Source organism: Arachis hypogaea, chromosome 8 (assembly GCF_003086295.3).
Source record: "Arachis hypogaea cultivar Tifrunner chromosome 8, arahy.Tifrunner.gnm2.J5K5, whole genome shotgun sequence".
NCBI lineage: Eukaryota > Viridiplantae > Streptophyta > Magnoliopsida > Fabales > Fabaceae > Arachis > Arachis hypogaea.
In genome coordinates this window covers 27,054,902-27,082,145 of record NC_092043.1, presented here as the reverse complement: position 1 = coordinate 27,082,145, position 27,244 = coordinate 27,054,902, and the positions used below count along the sequence as shown (strand labels likewise).

Here is a 27,244-nt window from a genome sequence, read left to right as displayed (position 1 = left end):
TAATTTAAAGGCTGACTATTTTTTATAAAAGATGTTATTAATAAAATAGTTCTCAAACAATTTAAAAATATAGCAAAATTAATTAATAAATATTATATTTTTTATAAATAATAAAAAAAATTTATAATTAACAATTGACTTATTCATTTGATCTAAATTTTTGTGATAATATTTTAATAAATATTTCATAAAAATATTCGAAGCAAAATTTGATATCTAATTTTTTTATTTTTTTAAAAAAAATTGGTCATTCACAATTAAAAAAAAAATCACTTGATATCAAATTATCAAATTTTGAGGATACAAAAAAATTTATTTTTCTAATGATACTTGCAAAAAATGACACCAAAATATGATCTTTAAAGTTTTTTAATATATATTTAATATCTAATTTTTTTATTGTATCTGTAAATCTTTCAAAAACTTATTTATTATTAACATCTTTTATGATTATTTTTGTCAACGATATAGATTTTTGGATCTCGTGTTAATGGTTTTTTCCATTCTTTTTTGTTTCTTAACAACACAGGTCACTCCACCCAATTTTAAGAAAATAAATGAGTTAATAGTCAATTTGATTTTTGAAATTTGAAGTTAGACTTAAATTAACTTCTAAAATTTTAACTAACTTAAATTGGACTCCAAATTTACAACAGTGACTCGTATTAATTCCTGATTTTATCTCCAAACCGTTAACGATATGCTAATTTGAGATGTTAATGTATCACATCGGGTAAAATAAAACAACGTTCACATCCAATCTTTAACAAAATAACCTCACCAATAGAATTAAAACACATTTTTGTTCACTAATAATTATTATGAAATAAAATTCGTTCTAAGATCAATTTGAGTGAAACAACGTGATTTCATTTAAGATTGAGTCTAATATAATATATTGAGTATTAACTTAGAATAAATTAATAAAATTGCCCATAAAATCCCTTTTTTTTCTTTTTAAGTTTTCTCAGTCCTTTGAGAAAGATGTAGTATATTATTCTAAAATGTATTAAAATTATTGCTATCAAAATTTCATTTATCATAAGAACTAAGAAGTGACACCGATCTACTCTATTAACTTGCAAAACAAAAAGGACCAATTTGGTTTTCTCTTTATTTTTGGTCGACAAATGGATGAAATTGGATAAATTCAAGACTTTTTGTCAACAGAAAAAATGGTTATCTCCATTTGGTTTTGCAGAAAAACCCATAACCCTAAATTGGTCCATTTGGCATCACCCCTTTGGGCTATCTGTTTTATTTAGGAAAAACTTTACTGAGTTAAATCTTTTAAGTTGCTATCATCATCATTTTTTTTTGACAGCAGCTATAATTATGATTGTACAAAACAAAAGGGGAGCAAAAAAAAAAAAGTATATATCGTGCCAAGAATTGATGACTTCTCTTCTTGATGGGTGGCACACAATTTATGATCATTTAACTAGGTGAGTAAAGTTAACCAGATTGCAGTTCATATGATGACGACTGGAGTTAGATCTTTGTAACTTCAAGGTCAATAAATTTGCCTACCTAGAATTAAATTCGAGAACAATTTTGCCTGTGATATTTACTTAGTTAGTACTTAGTAGTAGTTTTAAAATAAAGGAATAATTGAGTGTGTTAGTTCATTATTCTAATAAACTTATTTAGTATTTATTAATTTTAGTAATAATGAATGAATCTTAAATAAGATAAATTTTAATTATTTTTAATTTTTTTATTAAATATTTTCATACTTAGACGAGTAATAACTTGAATATATATGTTATATTTTTAAAACATAAAAAATAACAAATTTAAAATTCTTTATTTAAAAATTAGAAAAATAATTAAAAATAAATTAAGACTCAATCATTTTTCTTTAATATATAATCCATATACTATAGATCAATGAGAAAATAAAATTTTTATTTATTTAACCGTTGTAGTAACTTAACTTAGGCTGTATTTATTTTTTGAAGTTGAGATTGGAAGATTGAAAGTGAGTATTATATTTGACGATCAGAGATTAAAATTAAAATTTTAATATCGAAATACAAAATTTTAGTTTTTTCAATACTTTTAGATAGTAAAAATACACGGAATATTATTATATTAATATTAAAATTTTTTTAAAAATATAGGCTAAAATTTTAATAACATTTTTTTTAAATATTTTTATTTAATTTTTCAAATTCTAAATCTACTCCTTATTATCATATTTATCTTAAACTAAATACGATATTGAGATATAATTCAATATATTTTATAGCGAATATAGTACAATGTATTATTAATATTGTATTAATGATAGGATTAATAATGTCATAGATAACTTAGACATCGACAAAGTCCTCTTGGCTTTTGAAATTGACTTCATACATCAAGATTGTCCATAAAAAAAATATTAATACACAAAATCAATCTAAAAAATCACTTAAAAACTTTAGTCCTTAGACATATAAAGGTCATGGCGTATAAAAATAAGCTCAAGGAACGTCATTCTCATTCCTTCTCAAGTAAGATAATTTTCTTCTTCATCATATGTTATTTAAATACAAATTATACATTACATAACCTAAATGAAATAAAACGGTTAATATAGTGTATATATAGTTGTAAGTGAGTAGATAACGGAGACAGCACAAAGTTTGGGGAGCAGTTTGAGTAAGAAAAGAAAAGGTAGAAGGAAGTAGAAGAAGTAGAATCCCCAAAAAAGAGAGTGAAGTTAGTTTTCTGAAACCGAAAGTGTGGGAAGTTGAAGAAATTTAACTGGTGCGAATTTTACTGTACTTTCCCTTATTTTACTCAACCAGCGAATCTATTAACACTACGTGGCACCCCCAAACAGATTCTGCTTTTCTGCTCTCTCTGCTCTCTGCATTAATACCCCGCTTTACCACCAAATTCTATTTAATCACTTCCTCCAAAACAAAACCCTAAGGGTTCTTGTAAGAACCAATCGCCGCCGGATTCACCTCTCTTTCTCTTTCATTTCTAACTCTGCTTTCTCCTTTCCCCATTTCCCCCACGTTTATTTTCTCTTCCTTCGTATATTAGGGATGAATTTCCTTCTCAGTGATCATGGCAACCAGCTTCAATTTAATTCCGCAACATCGTTTTCTGATTGATTGAGAGCTTCAGCTCCATGAATGACTGTTGCAATTTTCGTTTAGTTTATTAGATTTTATCTTTTATTTTATTTTATTTGCATATTTGCTTTTCGAGTTAGCAGCAGTTACAAGCTCACTCCTCGAGTTGTAAATACGGGGGATTATCGTTTTGATGAGGAAAGTTTAGATTTTTGATCAGGTTTCTAGCTTTGTTGGGGTTGCTTGGTTAAGGGATTTCCATGATCAGTTTTGGTTGTTGAAGAAAATGTTATCCGAATTCGGAAGGAGGCAGATGCTTGGTGGTAACGAGGGTTCCTTTGGAGATGAATTGGAAAAGGAGATTGGGATGTGCCTTCGCGAGCAACGAAGGCAAGAGGCTGATGATCTTGAAAGGGAACTCAATATATATAGAAGTGGATCAGCGCCTCCAACTGTTGAGGGTTCTTTGAGTGCAGTTGGAGGGTTATTTGGTGGTAATGGCGCAGGTGCAGGAGCAGGTGAAGCTTCTGCTGCTGCCTTTTCGGAGTTTTCCAGGACTAAGAATGGCAATGGTTTTGCTTCTGAGGAAGAGATGAGGTCTGATCCTGCTTATCTATCGTACTATTACTCGAATGTTAATTTGAATCCTCGACTTCCGCCTCCTTTGATGTCCAAGGAGGATTGGAGGTTCACACAGAGGCTAAAAAGTGGAGCTTCGGCTCTGGGAGGAATTGGAGATAGGAGGAAAGTGAGCAGGACTGATGATAATGGTGGTAGATCTTTGCTTGCAACACCACCGGGTTTTAACTTAAGGAAACAAGAAAATGAGGTGGATAACGAAAAAATGAGAGGCTCTTCTGAGTGGGGTGGTGATGGACTCATTGGTTTGCCTGGCCTGGGACTTGGGACCAAACAAAAGAGCCTTGCAGAAATTTTTCAGGTAGCTTCCATTCATCTTGCTCTATCTTCTCAACTCCTTGACTCATATTTGTTTATTGTTTTATATATTCCGGTCATGTGTCATTTTGTTTTTACACCTATGATCGTCTACACATCTCATAGAACCTTCATTTTGTCATGATGTTAAATCAGTTTGTGTATTAGTTTCCCCCATTAGCAAGCTGTTATTTTTCTGTTATTTCTGTTTCTGATCAGACTGACCTTCTATATGAGGGCCCTTGATTTTGATTCATTAATAAAGTGTAAATATTTGGTTTCATTCTAGCTGCAAGACTCAACTTGGACAATCAAGTTTTTCCTTGATAGATTTTGTAAAAACTCTGATATCAGTTATACTATGTATTTGGTTAGAATTTAAGTCTGATTCATTTAAACGCAAAATTTCTCTCTGCGCTTCTGCAATGTTATTTGTAGTGTTTGTGGTGTCCAAGATGGCAGCATGACATACTGTCTGAACTTTAAAAAACAAAAAACATTTTGTTTTTGTTCCAGTTCTACTGATGTTCTGTTCCCTTTTGTTTGTCCACAAGTTGTGGGCATGCACTAAATTCACATTGGTACTGATAGTTCTTTCCTTTGCTTTATATAGTTTATTTGCTACGTTTAGCTCAAAATATTTTGGGCACATTAAATTTGTTAGACCTCATACAGGTTGAATAAAATGAGTTAATGCCATTTTGTCAGTAATCATTCACACACAAACCGTCGCAAAGAAATTATCTTTTTGACATGTGTGTAATGTGTGTGTATGATTCGATCTGTTCTATTTTGTTCCAGCACACTTATTTCTTCTACTTGGTCATTTGGTTTGTAATTCTCCAGGATGATATGGGGCGCAGCACACCCGTTAGCGGCTTTCCTTCCCGTCCAGCCAGCCGTAATGCATATGATGAGAATGCTGATACCATAAGTGCTGCTGAAGTAGAACTTGCTCATTTACGGCGTGATTCTTCGGCCACTGATGCTTTAAGAACTGGATCAAATCTTCAGGGGTCATCTTCAGTCCAAAATATTAGCTCTCAATCTTCGTATACTTATGCTGCTGCACTAGGTTCTTCCATGTCACGAAGCACTACTCCTGATCCGCAGCATCTAGCTAGGGCTCCCAGTCCATGCCCCACGCCTATCGGTGGTGGGAGAGTTGCTGCTGCTGAGAAAAGAGGCATTACAAGTCCTGATGCATATAATGGTGTTTCCACTGGGAGTGAGTCTGCTGATATTGTGGCAGCACTATCTGGCATGAACCTGTCAGCAGATGATGTGCTAGATGGTGATAACCATTTCCAATCACAAGTTGAGTCAGAGGTTGATAATCATCGTAGATATCTTTTCGGTATGCAAGGTGGCCAGGATCATGGCAAGCAGCATGCATATTTAAAAAAGTCTGAATCTGGGCACTTGCAGAAATCATCCTACTCTGAGTCAGTTAAGAGCAGTGTGACTGGATCAGACATCAACAATCTGGCCTTCGATAGACATATTGATCAACAGAAATCTGGTGTTCCTTCCAATAAGTCTTATTTCAAGGGATCACCTACTTCTCCTTTTAGTTCTGGTGGTGGTATGCCAGTTCAATACCAGCCCTTGGATGGTACAAATCCATCATTTACCAACTACGGCATGAGTGGGTATGCTGGAAATCCTGCACTAGCTTCCTTGATGGCTAATCAACTTGGAACTGCTAATCTGCCACCCCTTCTTGAAAACGTTGCTGCAGCTTCAGCAATGGGATCCCCTGGATTGGACTCGAGAGTTCTTGGAGGTGGTTTGCCTTCTGGAGTTGCCTCCCAGCTGATATGCATAGTCATGGTCGGCTTGCAAATCAAATTGCTGGTGGTGCTCTTCAGTCTCCTTTCATTGATCCCGGGTATCTTCAGTACATGAGGACCTCTGATTATGCGGCAGCACAACTTGCTGCTCTTAATGACCCATCTATGGACAGGAACTACTTAGGTAACTCTTACGTGAATATGCTTGAGCTTCAGAAAGCTTATCTTGGGACGGTGCTTTCTCCTCAGAAGTCGCAATATAATGTTCCACTAGGTGGCAAGTCTGGTGGTTCCAATCATCATGGTTATTATGGAAATTCTCCATATGGTGTCGGCTTGTCTTACCCTGGAAGTCCTCTGGCAAATTCTTTATCCAATTCTCCTGCCGGATCTGGCAGTCCTATTAGGCACAATGACCTGAATATGCGTTTTGCATCTGGAATAAGGAATTTAACAGGGGTCATGGGAGGTTGGCATCTGGATGCTGGAAACGTGGATGAAGGCATTGCTTCTTCTCTGTTGGAAGAGTTTAAAAGCAATAAAACCAAGTGTTTTGAGCTTGCTGAAATTGCTGGTCATGTTGTTGACTTCAGGTATGTTCTTTTTATGTTAATTTTTATCGTTTGTAATTTTGTTTTGACCTTCTGAAGAATTTCATTTAATGAATTTGCTCTAATGGACAGTGCTGATCAATATGGGAGCCGATTTATTCAACAAAAGCTTGAAACAGCTACTACGGAAGAAAAAAACATGGTTTATCAGGAAATCATGCCACAAGCTGTTACTTTGATGACTGATGTCTTTGGTAACTATGTTGTTCAAAAGGTAACTATTACCCTCTATATTTTCTCTGGACACTCGGATTGATTCTTTTTCTGATCTTGTGAGTGACCATTGATATGTTGCAGTTTTTTGAGCATGGACTTGCATCCCAGAGAAGGGAATTGGCCAACAAGCTTTTTGGTAATGTTCTGAATCTCAGCCTTCAAATGTATGGTTGCCGTGTCATCCAAAAGGTATTAGCAAATTTAGTGCCATTAGCTGATATTTCTATTTGTGGCTCTGTTTTCTTGGTATTATGTATGTTAATCTTTTTCCCGTTTGGCTTTTGTGCTTCATGTATCCTGCCTTAGGCTATCGAGGTTGTTGATTTAGACCAAAAGATAAAGATGGTTCAAGAGCTTGATGGTAATGTCATGCGCTGTGTTCGAGATCAAAATGGTAACCATGTCATTCAGAAGTGTATAGAATGTGTCCCTGAGGATGCAATCAACTTTATTGTCTCAACTTTTTTTGGCCAAGTTGTGACGTTATCAACCCACCCATATGGTTGCCGGGTGATACAGGTAGGATTTCTTGGCCGCTAATGTTACTCCTTTCTTTAAGCCCTTAAGATCATTGAACGGTGAATTATATCTTTCACATGGCAGAGAGTACTGGAGCACTGCAATGACCCTAATACACAACAGAAAGTTATGGATGAGATTTTAGGTGCTGTTAGCATGTTAGCGCAAGATCAGTATGGAAACTACGTCGTCCAGGTTTATTATTTATTCTAATTACTTAGAATTTGGGCCTCCTTTTGCTACAGTCATTGATGGATCTTTGGCATGTTGCCTTCTAGTCCCTACCCCACCATTATTCTGTGTTCAACTGTTTTAATACTTGAAATTATATTCGCATATCATGTCATCCATACCTGTCAGTTAATCTCTTTTTTGTTTCATCCTCATAAAACAGCATGTACTGGAACATGGGAAGCCTGATGAGCGTTCAGCCATTATAAAGGAATTAGCAGGCAAAATAGTTCAAATGAGTCAACAGAAGTTTGCCTCTAATGTTGTCGAAAAATGTTTGACCTTTGGAGGTCCTTCTGAGCGCCAATTACTTGTGAATGAGATGCTTGGAACCACGGATGAAAATGAGCCTCTTCAGGTTTGTTTTAAATTTTAGTTTCGATTATGATTCTAGAGTTCCCTTTGTTTGAAGCAAGTTGCATATGATGAGATGCATGTTTTGTTGGTAACTTCATTACTGAGGGATGGAGATGTGTTGCTCGCTTAATCGAGTTTGCTTAAATGTGATGTTAGTCGTGTTAAGAAAAGTTCCAATTATGTTCTGTTAAGATCGTGAGGGAGGCTGGTCTGTCGAATATCTTTGATTATTTATCCATCCAATTGGGTCCGACCTAGTAGGACAAGCTTTTGTTGTTGTTGTTGTTGTTGTAGTAGTATCCGCTTTTGCCTTTCAGTATCGTTGATCTGAGTCTAATTTAAATGTTTTGGCATGGGAATTTCTTTTAAAAATAAATTTTCACAATGGATCGAATGTTACGTTGTTTGAACAGAATAACGAGAATTCACATTTTTGGTATTGGAACTTTGATCACAAAAAGTGTTATTCTATGTTGCCGTTCTTGATGCGGATATAATCTTATTTCTTTTTGTATAATACAGGCAATGATGAAAGATCAATTTGCAAATTATGTCGTGCAAAAGGTGCTCGAGACTTGTGATGACCAACAGCGTGAGCTAATCCTTTCACGAATTAAAGTCCATTTAAATGCACTGAAGAAGTACACCTATGGAAAGCATATTGTTGCCCGTGTAGAGAAACTTGTTGCTGCCGGAGGTACGTAATCCTTGAACTTTTCATGTTGAGTTTTCATATGCATGTAAGCATGCTAAATGGGGTCTTTTGGTTTCTTGCAGAAAGGAGAATTGCTGCACAGTCTCCTCATCCTGCTGCTTAGTTGGGCGTAGAACAAGTATGTTGTTTGTACAGCTAACTGAGACTAGTGTGAGCTGCTTCTATTTTCTCTCACATTTTCTACCTGCATCCAGAGGGTATGGTTGCCTCTGTCTATCTGAGATGGGTAGTAGCCTATTAAAAAATAAAATTCTCGGTTGTAATGAACTGTACATTTTGTAGTTCTAAGTTTATACGTAGAATTTAAGTGCGTTGGAGTATCAGGTATGTGCAAGGCTTGGTGCGCGCACACACCTGATGCTCATGCAGAGGAGATAAAATGACAATACAAGCCAGCCAGCAAGTTAAGGATGATGTAAATTCTATAAAATGGTGAGGGTAGTTTTTACAAGTTGGCGCGATGCGACTGTACAAATATATGTTGCCATGTGAAGAGCTGTTAAATGTTTTAGGTTGAGGGCAGGATTTTTTTATTCCCCTTCATGTATGGTTATTCACTGACTGTTTATTCCTCAATTTTCAAGTTTACTTCTATCATCATATGTTCTATGTTGTGATACTGCCTTTATGATGCTGAGTTTCTTGTCATCCTTGAGCTTGAATCTATATATGGATGGATTATGCAAACCGGCTCAAGTGAAATATGTAGGGTTTTAATTTGATCAGGTTTGGAATAGAGTTCTAGTCACCTTTCAAAGATTTAGACTTCCTTTGAGTAGCAACTAATTCCCTTAAATATTCAAAGTAGGAAAATGAAAAACCATCTCTTTGTTTTTCTTTTTCTCGAAATCACCATATTCAACTGTAATTAATTTTTGCTCAAATCTAGTTTTTACAAATTTATAGACCTATATTATGACATGATGTGGCGACGATCGAAATAATGCGATTTTTACCATTAGAAGTGTAAATCAATCCTAATTTTGCTTTAAAATAAATAAATAAATATGCCTAACAACGCCTCTTGAACAGATTAATAAACTCCATGTCAAAATGAGCAACAATACCAACTTCTTATGCTTGATGGTTGACCCAGGACAAGATAAAAGAAAACTCTTCCCGTTTCTAAAATGAAAGTGAAACTTGAAACATTCATGTTCTTATATGAAAACAACTCATCCATGGCATGATACACCCGAGTTGAAAATAAAACCGGATATTGGAAAGGCATTTATAAGGAATCTTATCCAAGTAAAGCTAGTTCTCTCTGCATTTGAAACTTGATATATCAACATTTTCATTCTTCAGTGTGAAATGCTAAGTAATTTGGTAATTCATAAAAAGTACAAAAAAAGGTTCATGATTGGACCCTAATCATCATCTTCATCTTCATCAATCTTCTGTCCAAATCCTCTAGGCCCGGCTCTGGATCTCACCACCTTCTTCTTCTTCTTCTTCCCACTTTTGTTAGCCGCTTCTTCCTTCTCAAACTTGTCCTTCTCTCTCTTCTGCAAGAAATCCGTCACTCCCAAATAGATAACCTGCCATATATACAGAGAGACCTCTCATAATCTGAGAAACCCAAACCAAGAAAGAACATCACAACACTAAAGCTAGAAACTTTGCGTACGGTTCTAATACCCCAATAGTAAGTATTGATAGCCCAATGAAAGCAATGAAGAGAAGTGCTGAAATAACTGTGGACACCCCATCATCATTGCTGGAGACCAATTCCTTGGCAGCATCAACCGCAGTTGAATCCGAAGGTACAATATCTTCAGCACCAGCAGAAAGAGTAGTTGGCCTAACTCTACTACTTCTGTGAGAGATTAGAACTGGTGGGTCGTGAAAAATGATGAATCTTTTTGTTTGGATAAGGTTGTGTGAGACAGGTGTTAGAGACAATGGAAGGGACCTAGTTCTAGTTGGAAGAAACAAGTAGGAGTTGGAGTGAAAACTAGAAGAGAGTAAGCATGCACTCTGTGATGATGAGGTAGCCATGGTTCATCTACTTCCAACTCCAATCACTTCCCAAAGTTTCTCTCTCCAACAACTTGGGGACACATAGGAATAACGAATGTTGCCGTCTGAAATTTGGGTCTTGGGCTTCGTTTTGCCCAACTACAAGGCCTGTCAGATTCAGAAGGCTTCGCACTGCAGGGTCAAAAACGTAAAAGACTTTAATGAGATGAATATTGATTATTGAATATTATTGGATAATGGATTCCAATTCCATCATAGTCAAACTACAGCATCTCGGACACGCATCAATTTACGATTTTGCACTTGCAACTTTCACCCTATTCTTATCCAGAAAAAAGATCTCAAAACCGATATCTAATAACGTTTTTCACACAATACAACTTGATGTATCTCGAGTCCTTCCTTCCTTGGAATCATTTCTTTATTTTGGTTTTATATTGTTGCTTCACAATCAGATGACTAAGAAGAAGAGACTAGAACCTAAGGAAAACCAATTGTATTTATTTTCTAGATCTTTCTATGAAAAGTACTCCTTATTTAAACATTATAAAAGGAAATACAAATAGTATAGTTGGTGCTAGTGAAGGCGGTGCTAGGATTCTCCGCCGCAGGATTTGATGGGTTGATGGGAGAAGACGGAGGTTTGTGAGTTGGCCAATAAGCATATTGCAAAGGATAGCGTCCCAAATCGTCCACGTCGATTGGTTCATACCTTCCAGCTGTATAACAAATCCCAACATATATATATATATATATATATATATATATATATATATATTAATAAATCAATTTCTCCTTTTGTCCCTTTCAAGTTTCAATTCACATCCTTCAACTACGCCATGGAACGAAATCTCCTTCCTTCCAACAAAAGAAACCCAATACTTGAAGTCTTGAACTTTGAGCGCCCCATTTCTTGACCTCCCAATTATTGGCACCTTATATGACGTCTATATTTACCAACTTAGAACTGCCATTAAATTAACCATTTTTTAAAGTGTAAAAGTGCTTTCACTTTGGCCCCGTGGCCATCACCCCCACGCACTTTCACACTAACAGACATTTCACACCTGTCTCTGGATTCTTCCATTATTACCCTTTATTTTTTTTTGGCAAAGATTTAAAATTTAGTTTCTCTAAATTTTAAATTTTCACTTTAAAGGATAAAGTTAAATCTCTCACTATTAAATGCTTTTTTTATCATATTTTTTTTAGTCCCACCTATGAAATAAATGGTGATAGATCATACTTTACCTTTTAAAGTAAATTTCAAAATTTAGAAGATCCAAATTCAAAGATTTGGATTCCACCATCAAATATTCAAGTATTACTATCCCACAGGATGGTCTGATTCTCTGGGCTTCTTATATTTTGTTTCGGTTAAATTATCACTTATTATTATTTTTATTCTTTAAAAAACTTAAGTTGGTAACACTTGTTACTTTAATTTTTGATATAATCTCTTCTTTAGCATGCATAAGTTTATATAAGCTAAGCTTGTTTGAACTTTGAATTCTTCTAACTTAAATATAGATAATTCCTATAATTGGAAATGTGATAAATTGTTCACAAGTATGATGTTATTGCACTTGCCAGAGTACAAACATGGAGTAAAATTAGCTACACTAAGGTAGAGCGCGTAAACTGCAGGGGGTGACACGTGTGGCACTAACGGAGCGGGTAAACGGGAAGGGATTAGACGGAGAGTAAGAATCGTTAGATATTTAGAAGATCAAAAATATCTGGCTAAGTCGTCCACGTTGGCACCGAGTATTGCACTTTTTCCTCTCTATAATTCAATTTTCCCAAACTGCCCCTCTTAAATTCTTAAAATAAAAAAAAGCGCAATAATATATTAATATATTGTTGGGGGCCAAATATCTACACCTAAATGGTGAGATAGTCTTGGCAATTGTTTGCTCTTTTTAATTGAACATCAATCTTCAAATTCCATCAACCCACGCCTTTTTTCCTTTCCTTTCCTTTCCCTTCAGCCTTGACTTTGGATCCAAAAACGCAGATATCGAAACCGTTTTGCTCAACAGACTCTGTTTTCTGTTTTATCAGTAGTGCGCTGCCCACACACCCCAACACTTAACAGAAACGGTTACAGCAACCGTAACAAAAAAAAACATGGGAGAAGAGGTTAAGATCGCCGACTACCCAGGCGGCGGCGCCGACGACGAGCGTGTTTCCGAGTGGGAGCTTGGCCTCCCCTCTCCCGCCGACCTTCCGCCGCTCTCTCAGGCCCTGATCCCGCCGGAGCTCGCCTCCGCCTTCAGCATCACCCCGGAGCCCTACCGGACTCTTCTCGACGTCAACCGCGCCTCGCAGGACACCATCTCCGCAATTCGCGGCGGCGCCTCCCAGGCCTTCTCCTCCAGCAATTTCCAACTCGATGACCGCGCCACCGTGTTTGAGCCCGACGCCACGGCGTTTGCCGATGAGGAATTAGAGCCCGATCGAGATGGCTCTGGCTCTGATTCCAGGAAGCTCCGGAAGATCGACAGCGCCGCCGAGGAGGCTGATTCGGCAGCGCCACCGGCCAACGACGATCCCTCCGCCCGGTCAATGAAGCGGCCGCGCCTCGTGTGGACGCCTCAGCTTCACAAGCGCTTCGTCGACGTGGTGGCCCACCTCGGAATCAAGAACGCGGTTCCGAAGACGATTATGCAGCTAATGAACGTAGAAGGATTGACTCGCGAGAACGTTGCGAGCCACCTTCAGAAATATCGCCTTTACTTGAAGCGAATGCAAGGGTTGTCCAACGAAGGTCCTTCTTCTTCTGACCAGTTGTTCGCGTCGACTCCTGTGCCGCAGAGCTTGCACGAGTCCGGCGGTGGTGGCGGAAGCGCGGGGCATTCCCATGGAAACGGACACCTTCCGGTTCCAATTCCGTTGCCGTATCCAGGTCCGCCGGCGATGATGCCAATGCCGATGCTCGGGATGCCTCCGATGGGTATGGCCGTAGGGAACCACCACGGATTCAACCCGTTGGCGCAGCAACGGGATTGGTCCGGTGCGAATAAATTTGGTTCCGTTGTTTCGTACCCTCAGAGTCACAGTCAGGGCGTCACTCCTAGTGATAAATGAATTCCAACTTTTGAATTTCTCATCTCACTATTAAAGGTGAGCGCTGAGCACTCATCACACAATTATTTTTTTTATTTTTCTTCTCCTTCTCTCCCTCTTATTGTTTCATTATTCTCTTCGAGTAATAATAATAAATAAGAATTAGCATTTAGCAATCATTATTCAGTTACACTTTATCTGTTTTGTTAATTAAATTTGAATACTCTGTTTTTGTTTTTGTCAATCTCTGTTTTTGTTTATATTTTCGGTGTTTACCAATGTGATTATGCCGAAGGTGAGGTGAAAAGATGCAGTTCTGTGATGTTGTCGTCTATTGATTGTGAAGGTGAATACTGAATCCCATTGAATAGGTGTTATATCATTCTTTGCTGTCTTGTTAATTTGTTTTAATGGACTTTCCTGTGACTTGTGACACTAAGCTAGGTATGTACATTTCCCCAGGTTTTTCAACCGTTCTTGTTGCTAATTGATTATTTAATTGTATTTTCAACCCCGTGCGGCTGTGAGAAAATGATCTTGTGTATATGTGATGTTCCTTTTGTAGATTCAAATGTTAAATTAATGGTCATTCCTTCAAGTCAGTTTCGGAGGTAGCTCCACGGATGAGCAACTTCATAATTCACATGGAGACATCATTGAGCCAAAACTACAGTTTGAATAGTAATATGTAACCTTTCAGCAGAATGTACATACCTATTCATTTGCATCATATTGTAGCAGCAATCTACCATGTGGTCTGCCCAAGGACAGCTGATTCTAAAGTAAATCCCTAATTTTTACTTTGATTCATAACTATATCTATCTATTACGTTTTGTACTCCTGAATATGTTTAATTCATAAGGAAAATATTTAAGCCACGCATTTTATATTTTGTTTGTTTCTCATTTTAGTTCACTTAATATTGTGGATAAAGCTGTTGAAGTTTGCCAGCATTGGCGTAGAGTATAGACTGGGAATACAAGATGGTTCCCCACATGTTAGTGTAGAGTGACGACTAGAGGTAGGGTAAGATGCATATCTGAAAATGTTTGGAACAGGAAGCAAGATGCACGGTGTTGGAGAATTTAATTCTGTTTGGGATAAATATTATGAATCAATTAAAGAATTCTTTTTAGCACAACAACAATTTATACCTTAGCATCATAAGGACAAAATTTTGACTCCAACTTAGCACTTTACCCATTCCCTTCCTAAAGAGATAGCACCATAGATTCCCCTTTAGAATAACACTTTTCATTGTGGTTTTGCGGGACAATTTTCCTTTTCATGCTTTGCCAATTACAAAAGTGCAAAAGCGATATGCATGCTAAAGAGGGATGTGTGGAAAAATATGTATGCATCTACATGTATGTAGTTGGGATCTATTCAGACGTCACAGTAAGTGTAATTTAAGAGTTGCTCATAATTATTTTCCCCTCTTTTTTGAACGTTCTATATAATAACATGTGCTTCTTAAGCCACAAATGATTCAGATGACGATGATTGATGTCAAACCAAAGGAGTCTCTAAAGATAGAAAGAAAGGAAAAAAATTATCACGGTTGCTCTAGAGCCACTAGGAAGCTGAAGGTTGCTTAGATGAACGGTTCTCTAATATCAAATTATCAAGTGAGAGTTGTTACTTATGTGGAACATGTTACGAAGTTTAAGATGTTTCCTAACGATTGAGTTGAAAAATTAGATGGTCTTAATTTTTTTTTAAAGTAAAGAGCTTAACACAGTACAATGGAGCAGTCAAATAGAAACAACAAAACAAACAAAAACAAAAAGCGTAGTAATATTAAAAGAAGTTTCGTTGTCATTTCTGGTATTGTCATCAACAGCTAAAGGGGTCGACGCCTCTTCACTCGTTGTGGCTCAACCTCAACACAGTTATGTGGGTAATTTTTTCAACACTTTTGTTTTTATTCTGAAATATCCTTCTATTCCTCTCCAACCATACATTCCAAACCACTGCACAGAAGGATCTCAACCGTTGCTCTCTATCCTCTCTCCTCCTTGGCTCCTTCGTCTAATACAAAAAATGTTCCCTCATTGTCCCTGAGATAGACCATTGTTGGCCAATCACTGATAACCATACACTCCACACTTGCCAAGCAAATTCACAGCATAGAAACAAATGGTGCACATGTTCCACACATTTATTACATAGAACACAGACATTATCCTCCTGGTTAATGATCCCTAGCCGGCTTAACCGTTCTTTTGTATTCAACCTACCTACCAGGACAAACCAAGCAAATAACTCTATTCTAGGTAGAACCAACCCTTTTCAGATGGTCTTAATTTTTTTTAAATTGTTCTTTAACATTTTGGATTCCTTCCAACATTATTTTCTTGAGGAGAGAAAATGACAAATAAGTTCTTGACCTTTTGATCTACAAACATTTAAGTTCTCAAAGATTTAAAAATACATTTAAGTCTTTGATTTTTTTAAAATTTGGACATATTGATCCCTCGTATTTACTTAGATTTATTAGACCCAATAAAAAAAGTTAAACGTAATTTTCATTGTAATGACCTAGTTAATATGGATGTACACGAGAAAAAATTTTAAAATGGGACAAATTATACTCAAAGATCGATGTGTCTAAAACTCTAAATTTTAAAAAGATCATAGCTTAAATATATTTTTAAATTCTCAAAACTTAATGTTTGCAACCAAAAAATAAGAGATTAATTTGTCTTTTTCTCCACAGATGAATTCTCCATCTCAACAACAACAACAAAAAAGAAGATAATGCCACGTCCACCATTATATACTATAACATGGAGTAACGAGAAAATCCTGAATCCAAAATAGACAGAGCCCAAAATAGTTGAAATAGATAAAGTAAATTGAACTACACCATTTAGGCATTTACGTTCTACAGACTATAAATCACAACGTTGATAAACTTTAAAAACAATGAAAAAAATTTGCAAATCAACAAACCGTAAAACTTAATTGACGTAACATTGAGTAATTGGAAACAACTTAGCATCATGATACAATATCCATCAATGAGGAGCTCAGTGGGTGAAGGAAATCAGATTGGCTCTGGAGCAAGGTGATGAAGGCTTTGGAGAGAGGAATCAAAGGTTTGATTCAAGCTCAAGTTGGAGGAGGGGCAAATACAAAATGGTGAAGACAATTAGAATGAGAATATTATTGAAAATAAAAAATTTAGAAACTAATTTGAAAACATTAAAGGCAATTTTAAACAATAAAAACAACTTAAAACTCATTTACAATCAAGCCATTTACAATGTATTTTTTTGGTAATAAACATCAGGCTTATAAAGAATTCGAAAACATTACACCCAACTCAAAATTTTAAAATATCAAATTAACGAGTCTCTTATCTTATAAACTTTTTATTTCTCTTTAGGTTTTTTAATTTGAAACTCGTTCATTACACTTCTTACACTTGTTACTTAACAGAATCTAGTTCAACCAGAGTCTTCTTCAATCCCAACTGCCAGCCTACCTTTAGGCCATGTACAACAGCCCAGAGCTTGGCTTGAAAAGCCGAGCAAGTTCCGAGATTAACCATGTATCTTGCGATCCATCTTCTATCTTCCCTCTAAACAAACCTCCACAACCAGCAGGCTTCGGATTTCCAGATGAGGCTCCATCTGTATTAAGTTTAATCCATTCATTTGGAGGGGTTGCCCAAGCTATGTGAGCTTCTATTCTCCTTTCTGTGCTAGGGTGCTACCTATCATCAACTTAGCTTCGTTGAAAGCTATTGTTATCTCATGATACTATTGAAAGCATTCTCAGGTCTTGTGAATGGTGGGGAGAAAATTTCCCTGTTTGGCTATTTCCAAATCATCCAAGTGGTTGTCGATAGTTAACCACTTAATTTGGCAATTTTGTCCAGTTTCCATTACTAAATTCCAACGGAATCACACCAATATTCTCTCGTTTTTTTGTCAGAAATAAACAATGTTATCCAATCAATTAAATTAGGAAGGCATAAACCCAATAACTTGAAGCCCCCATACAAAAAAGTAACTCCTTACAGACAAAGACTATATATACCACTTTCTACCAAAGGAAGAGATAAAAAGAAAATTTATCACGATTTAACAAAACAAATGATGTATTGACCCCGAAAAAAACGCAAGAACAAAACCCGATTAACATGATAGATTTTTTGGATAAGCTGATTAACATGCATGGATGTGGATTGACTAGGTCTCTTCCTCTTCCTCCTCCTTTGACTGCACCCAACAACTTCCTTTCTCAAATTAGCACACAACTATGCTTGAGATCCCTTCTTTCCATCCAGACCCAAAACCCGTCACTTTCTTTCATACCCACTTCTAAATATAGATATACAGGTGCTTTCAGCTACGGGAATCATGGGATTCGTAACAATGGAGGAAGACGTGGCAACAGACCAGTGGCTATGAGAGCAAGCCGCGGAGAATCTCCGTACGAGATTCTGGGAGTGTCCCCATCCGCAACTTCCGACGAAATCAAAAGGGCCTATAGGAAACTTGCCCTCAAGTATCACCCTGATGTTAACAAAGAGGTAAGTTCCAATGTTTTAAGGGGTTAATTGTTAATTCTATCTCTCAGGTGTTTTTTGTGCCCGCATGGTGTTTGTGAAAAGAACCTTAGGTATTGTTCGGCATTTCTTGACTTTCTTTGTAAGTGGCGGCGTGTTTTACATAAAGAGAAAATGGCCGAAGCTGCAATGACTACAAATGTTGCAGCTTTCATTGTGGGAACAAATAGTAACACTGATAAAGGATAGCAAACAACATAGACAATGGTGATTTTCCGTGAATGCTGTTTCTCCTCCGTTGTTCCCACAAACAGTGCAAACAGAAACTGAAAAATGTAAACTTGAATGATCACCTGAGTGAATAGCTAGGTTTAATGAATACTGAACTTTAGACAATTATGAACATAGGAAATAGTACTAGCACATTGTATGAGGTATATGCTCAAATTTTATGCCTCAAGGTGTAATTGTTCTATTTAAATTTGTCTGCCTCTCTTAGTATTCACATTGATTTTAGACTTTTAGTTATATTTACAGTTATTGTATTAATAATTAATATACTTTTCATAGGATAAGGCGCAGGAGAAGTTTATGAGGATAAAGCATGCATACAATACCCTGATAAATTCTAATTCCCGCAGAAAATATGATTTTGGAAATCGTGGTTCTGATTTTTCATATTCCTCTTCTCAAAGAAGCCAAAGTAGGAGCACACAAGAAGAAGAATTTTATGGATTAGGTAAGAATCCAAGACACTTATTTTTGTTGTATATCAGTGCCTTGCAGTTATTTATATATATTTTTTTAACCTTTGAGATGCTTCGTATCCTTCTGTCCTATCATTTCATTTGTTAGCTGCCTCTGCATTTTTTCCCCTTCAAATCCTCTTATGAACATCTCAATTCTGCAGGTAATTTTTTCAGGGATGTTCAAATAACAATAGGTAGATATATACTCTCTGGTAGACATCATGTGAATATGTGATCATGTCAGCCATAAGTTAATCTACATTCCTTACTAATTTTGTTGGGGAAAAGGGACGTCTCCTAGTATATAGCAACTATCTTTCATAATGAAGCAGTGTTTAGGATCTTATTATTTTGTTATTACAGAGGACTTTTTTAAAGATCTTCAAGAAGAATTCAAGAACTGGGAAGCTAATGCTGCTTCAGAGGGAAAGCCAAAGAGCCTATGGGAGGAAATAGCGGTAAGACTTCCCTCTTAGCATATTTATTTATTTCCTAGATGTCATATATATCTCAAAAAGGTTGGAAAAAATGACATGCATGGGGACTCAGCTCAAAACTTTTCATTTCAGGAAATAGGAGAAGAATTTGTGGAGTTTCTTGAGAAAGAACTCAATATTGTTGATACAGAAGCTGATCAAAATAACAATGAAACAACAACTCAGGGTGGAAATAAATCTAACATGTCTGGGACAGGCACACCGGATAATGAAGCTGGCAAAGGAAAAACAAGCATTGAAGATAACCTTGATGATGTAGAAGCCACTCTGGCCAAGTTAAAGAAGGAACTAGGCTTATAGGCTTATAGCACAGATGGATTAGGTTCCAAGTAGGCCGGGACCAAAAGCCAATGTTTTCCATTAAAGATTGCCTAAGTGGGCGTGTAAAGTTCATTTGCTTTGCGTTGGGAGCTCAAGTTGTCAAATTCATGAGCATACTCTTTTATAGTGTTTTAAATCCTCAATTTACATGGATTCCAGGTTTGAGACCCTGAGTAATTTTATATTAGTAGGGTCTCAAAATACCACAAAGTGAATATATTCTTTTGGGTTACTCATTTCCCCGTTAGAGTGAAGTTTTTCTATATTTGTTCTCTCTTGGTTTTTGGCCAGCATAGAAAATTATAAATTTATATATTTTTTAAGGTAAGGTTTTATAGTTTTACAAAAAGTGTACATAAAAAATTAATCACCAAATTTTGGTTATATATATATATATATATATATATATATATATATATATATATAGTTGTTTCACATATTTTTAATGGATATTTTGTATTTTAACATTTATCTTATACACCTATCATGTGATTTATAATTTTATAATAGTTTAAAAGAACACATTTTAACAGCTTTTTAAGGCTTGAAATTCAAAATAATTTTGTAGTATAAGGTAATTTAAAACTCCCCACAAAATGAAAATATACCTTAAGTTTATAAAATGAATAAAAATAAATCAAATTCAAATCTTTCTGTATATAAATCTTAACTTATAGGAAAAAAACTAAATCTTAACTTATAGGAAAAATACCAAGTTTGATCCTTAAAATTACACTCGAGTCTCAATTTAGTTATTGAAATTTTAATTGTCTCAATTTAGTTTCTAAATTTTTTAATTAATTTTGTAACGAAAATCACCACAAAGACTAACGTGATTAAAATTTAAAAAATTTAGGCACTAAATTGAAGCGATTGAAACTTCAAGAACTAGATTAAAGCTCGAGTGTGGCTTCAAAAACCAAACTGAATATTTTCTCTAACTTATAAGTTAATATAAAGACAACAAAAAAAATACGGAAAACACAAATTTACAATACAATATGCATTTCACGGTATCTAAAATATATTTTCTCAAATAGAAAGATCAATATTGAAAGGCATATTTTTTAATTTTCCAAAAAAGAAAAGCACATATATACCTTCTCTTAGGAATTACTCATTAACATTGTTAAAACAAATGTAGATAATTTTTTTAAAAGGTTTACTGATTACCTTAAAAATATTTAATTAATGAATATTATTAAAATTATAAAAAAACATCTTTATAATTACCAAGCAATAGTGTCCACTTAAACCAAATTCTACATTTAGCATCAAACTCTATAAAATCCGCATTGTTGTTTATCATAAACCGTTGGCTGCAAAGAATTCTTCTGCAAACCAAGAGAACAAAACCTACTCAGCAGCATCACCAATGTTTGTGACTCATTTGAACCTCAAAACCTCTCTCCAAAACGGAAAAATAAAGCACCAGTTCCTGAGTTATGATCAATGGCATATTCTGCTCTGACCAAACCAAGCTTGAGACCAACACCATAAGACGACCCATGACCCATTCGCCTGTATACTTCTGTAGGATTCCCTTTGACATTCTTCGAACTACCAAGATCATTGCCATGTTCAGCAAAAGCATACACATGTGTACCTTTAATGGGTATCCTTAGCTCAGCTGCAAGCTGTGGAAAGTAATAGAAACCATATAGTTGTTTGGATAAGTATTTACGAGGTATATATATATATATATTATCAGAATAAACTGAAAACATATAAAATTACAGAATGCATCCTATAATTCCCACCTCAAGGATATTTCTGGCTGCTCCAATCTCACCCATGTTGTAACCCCTCACAGAATAGGGACCACCAAGAGTGAAAGCATCGTAACTTGGAAGGTCACCTACACACCCACCGTAGTGGCTGTGGAGGACAAGCACTGGTGGTGGTGGCTTGCCGGCACCTTCCTCCACAGACATCAACGGGAGAAATCGTGTTAGAGTAAGCTGGTGACGATTAAAAAAGGGGAACTGGCTACCGATGCCAAGACCTTGATCCACCTGCAATTTGCATATGTAAAAACAGTCAGCTAAAAAAATTTTATAACTTCTGGACAAGAAATTTGCGGAAGACAATATCTAGTCCTCAAAGTTTATGCAAATTGAACCTTACTATAAAATATTTTGCTGAAAACTGGTTTTAAATAGAACCTGATGGCATCAATTTAACCATGCACTCAATAACATATAATAAGATGAGACTTAGTTGTTGGTTAAAGGGAATGAATCTATGTCCAGAAAAATCCAGCATGCTGCTAAATCCAGCCAGTATCTAATCTTATAGTGCACCAAGGATTGTCTCTAACTAACATCAATAGGTTAGCCACACTATGTGGACTACCATATTCAACTCGTGAAATTTTGTTTGTGTCCTCACCACTAATAACTTCGTTCCTATTTATCCTGCTCCTATATTAATGCCAGAGGAGAGAAACTAGACATTTTCTTGAAAGAACCAAGAATGTGAAGACTACAAAAGACCATAATATTTAACTTAGTAAATAATTAAAGACTGTCAGTCAAGATGTTTCAAAGGAATGAGTGAAAAAAATGAGGTCTACTTATATGTACAACAAAGAACATGTAACCTTAAAGGTTTCAAACAATTAGGCAGAATGGGCACAGAAACAATAGGCTCTGCCCCCATTTGATGCTTGTTGCACTCGTTGGTTTTCTTACCAATAAACAAATAAGGAATAACTTCTAAAGCAATGACTGTAAGATGAGACAGTTACCTGGAACACATTTCTTTCTCCAACAACAGCACCATTCACAAAACGTGTGTTGTCGCGCGTGATATTTGCCTGTAAAAATGCCATGCGATCAATGCCAGTCCCACTGAGAGTGGTTGGAGGTCCATCTGCACTAATTCCTCCACTAGGTAATATTCTTTGACCATTTGAACATATATGACTACTTTCATCACGTGTTGTTATCTCTTCCATTACAAGCCCATAAGTGAATTTACTCTGCCGTGTGAAATTCTGCTTGCCACACAAGAAATAAAAATTATGATTGAACAAAGTACCACTAATCCAAATAACCAAATCAAGGATTAAGATTTTATAGAAAGAACCAGTGGAATCACCTCTGTAATATTAGCTTTAACACCAGCTCGATCAACCCATATTGGGGGCACTTCATCCACCCCTGGTCCCCCAGTGAATACTGGACTCAGCTTTCGACTATTGAAACAGCTTACACGGAGAGTCCTGTTGCGTGCATAATATACACCATCCAGATATGGATGCGCGTACTCTAGCTTGAATGCAAGATCATCCTAGGGCAACAAATGTACATTTATGATTTATGATACAAATGCTCAAATGATTAAAAAAATGAGGTAAATTAGATGGACTAGCTTGAGTACCTGAGGATTGAAGAAGTTACTGGTTGTTATAGAACCAGTTAACGATCTATTCAATCCTTGCAAATTCCGATGTTCAAAGGTAACAGTTCCACCCGGCTGAAGTGAAGCCTGCACAAAAATTGGTCAAAAGCAATCAGATTGAACATGAAAAATTCCTCTGGTTGATGGACAACATTGGTTTCTAGTTATGCAGGAATACCAAGGTAGGGCGCCCTCCTCTTCCTGGGACAATACCCCACTCGGTACTGACTTCAGCTGTCTTCTGCTCTAACTCTTTTAGCTTAATTTCAACAATTATGCCTCCATCATTCTTCTCATCGGGCCGTGGGTTCACCTCAATATTTGAAAACAATGCAAGGGAATTTATGTTTCTTAAAGCCTGCTTCCCTGCTTCAATGTTAAAGGTGTGACCTGGGCGTAGCTGTTAATCCAACAGAAATAATGTCCATCAGACCATAGCACAAGCAACTTAAAGCAATGAATAAGTTTAAAACCAAGAACACCTAGACAGCCAAAAAAAAAAAAAAAAAAAAAAACCCAAACATAAACTAGCTACTAATCAAAACAAACAAATCAATTAAGCAGGCTCCAACATTATAAAAATCTCATTTCATTAATACCTGTCTAGGGAGCTCTCTTTGTACCACTGGCACCTGAGTGTTACCTTCAACAACATTGCCAAGCTTGTCCTGGAACTGTATATCCAACTGCGTGATATCGCCTTCCACAACTTCACAAACAACTTCTTGGGTGTTAAGGTTCCCGAAATTAACCACTTGGGCACAAGCATATCCTTCATCATGGTACCACTTCTGGACCCTGTCCCTTATCCTCTGCAGCAACCTAGCACTCACAGTCCCTTGGTCCCTCAGCATATCCTGAATCTCCCTATGAACCGAGATTGGCAAAAGACATGGCCTTGCCCCTTTGATCCTCTCCTTGTAGTCCCTCTCTTGGCTCCTATAGTACTCCAACCTCTCCTTATCAGTCATATCAGGATCCATCTCAATAGGCTTAGTTTGAGGCATTAACCCAACATTGATGCACCTGAACTTCTCTGCTTGCTGCCAAGTGCTCTCAGTGAAAGAAACTGTGACCCCAATTGTTCCATCAGGGTTTGTCTTCCCTTCGAGATCAACCTTCTCGAACATGCCACAGGTTGCAAGGGTTTCAAGCTCCTTCTGAAGCTGCGATTTTGTGTATGTGCCACCGGGGCGAAGAGAAACCATTTCGAAGAATGAATCTTCAGTTCCAACCCTTGTTCTTCGATTCCGATCGAAGAACTGAATATCCGAAACCTTGTATCTCTTGAAGCCACTGAGCTTGTTCAGCTGAACCACGATGTTTGCCGGAAGGCCGTGTTTGTCCCAATCCTGCGACGGAGATTCATCGGCAATGGCGTTCGAGGGAGCAAAGATTCGGGACCAGAAGCCTCCATTTCCGTCTCCTCCTCCCGCTCCTCCATTGCCGCCGAACCATCCACCTCCACCACCGCCGTTGCCGCCATTAGTTCCGCCGTTAATGCCTCCACCTATGCCCGAATCGACAGGAAGGAAGGGGTGGAGGAGAAGTGATGCGGCAGAGGAGATGGCAATGGTTTTGGATAGGGTTTTGATGAGGTTGGTGTTGCGGCGAGAGGGTTTTGCGTTTGCGTTCGGGTCATGGGAGGAAGGTAGGGTGCAATTGACAGTGGAGGGAGGCGGAAGGTTGTTGAGACGGCGGCGGGTGGCGACGGGAGTAGAAAGAGGGCCGCCACTGAGGCTATTGGGAGGAGTGAAGGAAGACATTGTTGGAGTCGCAGATAAGAAACAGGGTTTTTGTTGGGTTTTCTTTTTCTTTCCCTGTTTCCCCAATCTTGGAATAATGTGATCTTTTTATAATCATTTTCTATTGCACCCAAAAAATGTTGAAATTTTAAGGATAAAATTTATGAATCTGTGTTCAAATATAAATTTAATTTATTAATGCTATTTTTGAAAATCCATAAAAACAACTATCATAGGGATTTAGCTCATTTATAACTCACTCATGCTGTCATGCTTCTTTGAAGGTGAATTATATGATAAAGGGCATGTAAGTTTAAGGATTTTTTTTTTGAAAGATAAATTAAAAAAAAGTATGACTCATATTTTAAATAATAATAAAATAATAAAAAATAATTATAAAAAAATTATATTTTTTTATACAACTTTAATCTATACAGTAGAATGCCTTTTTTAAATTACACAACAACATTTAGACGATAAAATGATGATAAGAACCTTAAATATCATTTTAAGTTTTTAACCTTAAGACAATTCTAAACTTTAGAGAAATATAATGTAGGTAAAAATTTATATTACTTTACAGGAGAGAAAAAAAAAACTTGAATGGTTGATGTAGAATGTGACCCAATGCGACATGAGTTGCAGGGTCTCTACCCTCTGCCGCTTACTCCACCGAAAACCACCGGTTTTGGTGCTCTCGCGACCATCAACCACCCACGTTTCACATCACAGCGACACCGATCAAGACCATGCCTTTTTGTGCATTTACTGCCAAATCTTTGGTTACAAACGAAAGCCATTAGACCCCACTCGTTTGGAACTCTTGCCCCATTTGCGAAGTGACCCATTATCCTCTCCTCTTCTTCTTAACAAGTTTGTATCCGTTTGCGCAAAGTCGCTTCTTCTTGATGTGGGTATTCAGCTGCATGCATCCATTGTCAAGTTGGGATTTTCTTCTAACGTTCATATAGGCAGTGCTCTCATTAGTATGTACTGCAAATGTGGTGTTGTATCTGAGGCTCAGAAACTGTTCGATGAAATCACTGAGAAGAATGTGGTTGTTTGGAATTCCTTGATTTGTGGGTATTTACAAGTTAAGTGCCCTTTGATATCTGTAAATTTGTTTATGGATATGCTTAAGTTGGGGATCGATCCTGCGCCATTGACCATGTCAGCTGTTCTGGTAGCTTGCTCCCAAATGGAAGCTTATGAGCTGGGAACTCAGCTGCATAGTTTGTGTTTGAAAGTGGAGTTTGACCATAATGTTATCCTTGGTACGAATATGATTGATGTGTATTCAAAGTGCCGGGACCTGGAAGCGTCGAGGAGAGTTTTCGATCATATGGTGGAGAGAAATGTTATAACTTGGACTTCCATGGTTTCTGGATATGCCCAAAACAATCAACCAGAAAAGGCAATGGTTTTGATTAGAGAAATGCTGCGTTTAGGTTTTAATCCTAATCATGTCACTTACAATAGTTTGCTGAGTTCATTTTCCACGCATGACCATTTGGATAACTGCAGGCAAATTCATTGTTGTGTAATCAGAGAAGGTTTTGAAGCTAATGAATATGTTGTGGTCACCCTCATGACTGTTTACTCAGAATGTAATGGCAGCTTGGATGACTTTTGGAAAGCTTGCTCTGGTATTAGTAAATGGGACAAGGTTTCTTTGAACGCACTCATTGCTGGTCTCTCAAATTTAGGATATGGAGAAGAAGCATTGATCCGTTATTCATTAATGCGGGAAGCAGGCATTGAAACAGACCATTTTGTATTTTCAAGCATTCTCAACTCTGCAGGGATTATTTCGGCCCTGAATGATGGGAAAAAGATCCATGCTCTAATTCTCAAATATGGGTATGCTTCAAATTTGAATTTGCAAAATGGGCTTGTTTCAATGTATGCTAGATGTGGCAATATCAGTGATTCAAAGAAAGCGTTTTCGTCCATGGATAGCCATGATGTTATTTCCTGGAATTCACTTTTGTCAGGATATGCCCATCATGGTCATGGCAAGGAGGCTGTTGAACTGTTTGAGAAAATGAAAAGTAGTGAAATCAAACCCAACGATACCACCTTCTTGGCTGTTCTCACAGCCTGTAGCCATGTTGGCATGCTGGATAAAGGACTGCAATATTTTGAGTTGATGATGAATGATAAGACACTTGCCCCTCCGAGAATGGAACATTATGCTATAATTGTTGATCTTCTTGGCCGGTATGAATATCTTCCCGAAGCAGAGTCGATTATTAACAAAATGCCAATAGAAGCAGGGCCATCTACCTACAAAAGTTTGCTAAATGCTTGTCGAATTCATGGAAATAAAGAAATTGCTCTACGCTCTGCTGAAAAACTTCTGAAGCTGTACCCTGATGATCCTGCAACTTACATACTTCTATCAAATATATTGCATGACAGGGGTAATTGGGCTGATGGAGCAGGTGTACGGAAGCTTATGTATGTAAGAGGACTTGCAAAAAACCCTGGTTACAGTTGGATTTGA

General features: G+C 36.8%; 5 protein-coding genes and 1 pseudogene across 9 annotated transcripts; 4 read left to right on the top strand and 2 right to left on the bottom strand.

The window, feature by feature from the left end:
* Nucleotides 1-2,623: 2,623 nt before the first annotated feature.
* LOC112706674 (pumilio homolog 2-like) lies at nucleotides 2,624-9,049 on the top strand (annotated as a pseudogene).
* A 600-nt stretch (nucleotides 9,050-9,649) lies between these two features.
* On the bottom strand, nucleotides 9,650-11,131 carry LOC112706677 (uncharacterized). Its single transcript, XM_025758100.3, has 2 exons — nucleotides 10,091-11,131; nucleotides 9,650-9,990 (listed from the first exon to the last, which is right to left on the bottom strand). Exons 1-2 carry the CDS (start codon nucleotides 10,448-10,450, stop codon nucleotides 9,820-9,822), a joined length of 531 nt encoding a protein of 176 aa, XP_025613885.1. The 5' UTR covers nucleotides 10,451-11,131; the 3' UTR covers nucleotides 9,650-9,819.
* A 1,009-nt stretch (nucleotides 11,132-12,140) lies between these two features.
* Nucleotides 12,141-15,402, top strand: LOC112706675 (transcription factor PCL1). Of its 4 annotated transcripts, none has more exons than XR_011865016.1 (3): nucleotides 12,141-13,558; nucleotides 14,067-14,283; nucleotides 14,414-15,402. XR_011865016.1 is itself a non-coding variant. In XM_025758097.3 (2 exons), the coding sequence occupies exon 1, from the start codon at nucleotides 12,563-12,565 to the stop codon at nucleotides 13,520-13,522; it is 960 nt and encodes a 319-aa protein (XP_025613882.1). In that variant the 5' UTR covers nucleotides 12,141-12,562; the 3' UTR covers nucleotides 13,523-13,558; nucleotides 14,067-14,391. The 4 variants fall into 4 exon arrangements, 1 of the variants encoding a protein (XP_025613882.1); XR_003155834.3 differs by lacking the exon at nucleotides 14,414-15,402 and adding an exon at nucleotides 13,797-13,847 and having other exon boundaries at nucleotides 14,067-14,391; XR_003155833.3 differs by lacking the exon at nucleotides 14,414-15,402 and adding an exon at nucleotides 13,797-13,945 and having other exon boundaries at nucleotides 14,067-14,391.
* Nucleotides 15,403-17,479: 2,077 nt separating this feature from the next.
* On the top strand, nucleotides 17,480-19,824 carry LOC112706676 (uncharacterized). 2 transcript variants are annotated; one of them, XM_025758098.3, is made up of 5 exons: nucleotides 17,480-18,045; nucleotides 18,592-18,760; nucleotides 18,932-18,964; nucleotides 19,134-19,228; nucleotides 19,340-19,824. In XM_025758098.3, exons 1-5 carry the CDS (start codon nucleotides 17,653-17,655, stop codon nucleotides 19,565-19,567), a joined length of 918 nt encoding a protein of 305 aa, XP_025613883.1. In that variant the 5' UTR covers nucleotides 17,480-17,652; the 3' UTR covers nucleotides 19,568-19,824. The 2 variants fall into 2 exon arrangements, with proteins under 2 accessions (XP_025613883.1, XP_025613884.1); XM_025758099.3 differs by lacking the exon at nucleotides 18,932-18,964.
* A 945-nt stretch (nucleotides 19,825-20,769) lies between these two features.
* Nucleotides 20,770-25,043, bottom strand: LOC112706673 (protein TOC75, chloroplastic). The gene is made up of 7 exons (XM_025758096.3): nucleotides 23,593-25,043; nucleotides 23,172-23,393; nucleotides 22,973-23,080; nucleotides 22,691-22,882; nucleotides 22,338-22,586; nucleotides 21,349-21,603; nucleotides 20,770-21,225 (listed from the first exon to the last, which is right to left on the bottom strand). The coding sequence occupies exons 1-7, from the start codon at nucleotides 24,757-24,759 to the stop codon at nucleotides 20,986-20,988; spliced, it is 2,433 nt and encodes an 810-aa protein (XP_025613881.1). The 5' UTR covers nucleotides 24,760-25,043; the 3' UTR covers nucleotides 20,770-20,985.
* Nucleotides 25,044-25,372: 329 nt separating this feature from the next.
* LOC112706672 (pentatricopeptide repeat-containing protein At3g09040, mitochondrial-like) lies at nucleotides 25,373-27,244 on the top strand. Its single transcript, XM_025758095.2, has one exon. It carries the CDS (start codon nucleotides 25,373-25,375, stop codon nucleotides 27,242-27,244), a length of 1,872 nt encoding a protein of 623 aa, XP_025613880.1.

What these genes read in the sequence shown, in the direction of transcription:
- LOC112706677 (XM_025758100.3), bottom strand. Translation starts at nt 10,450, where the DNA reads ATGGCTACCTCATCATCACAGAGTGCATGCTTACTCTCTTCTAGTTTT. An exon ending in TATCAATACTTACTATTGGG is followed by an intron (nt 9,991 to 10,090) that starts GTATTAGAACCG and finishes TATATATGGCAG; the next exon opens with GTTATCTATTTGGGAGTGAC.
- LOC112706675 (XM_025758097.3), top strand. Translation starts at nt 12,563, where the DNA reads ATGGGAGAAGAGGTTAAGATCGCCGACTACCCAGGCGGCGGCGCCGAC.
- LOC112706676 (XM_025758098.3), top strand. Translation starts at nt 17,653, where the DNA reads ATGATAGATTTTTTGGATAAGCTGATTAACATGCATGGATGTGGATTG. An exon ending in AGAAGAATTTTATGGATTAG is followed by an intron (nt 18,761 to 18,931) that starts GTAAGAATCCAA and finishes TCAATTCTGCAG; the next exon opens with GTAATTTTTTCAGGGATGTT. An exon ending in GCCTATGGGAGGAAATAGCG is followed by an intron (nt 19,229 to 19,339) that starts GTAAGACTTCCC and finishes TTTTCATTTCAG; the next exon opens with GAAATAGGAGAAGAATTTGT.
- LOC112706673 (XM_025758096.3), bottom strand. Translation starts at nt 24,759, where the DNA reads ATGTCTTCCTTCACTCCTCCCAATAGCCTCAGTGGCGGCCCTCTTTCT. An exon ending in AAAGAGAGCTCCCTAGACAG is followed by an intron (nt 23,394 to 23,592) that starts GTATTAATGAAA and finishes TTGGATTAACAG; the next exon opens with CTACGCCCAGGTCACACCTT. An exon ending in CAGCCAGAAATATCCTTGAG is followed by an intron (nt 21,226 to 21,348) that starts GTGGGAATTATA and finishes TACTTTCCACAG; the next exon opens with CTTGCAGCTGAGCTAAGGAT.
- LOC112706672 (XM_025758095.2), top strand. Translation starts at nt 25,373, where the DNA reads ATGAGTTGCAGGGTCTCTACCCTCTGCCGCTTACTCCACCGAAAACCA.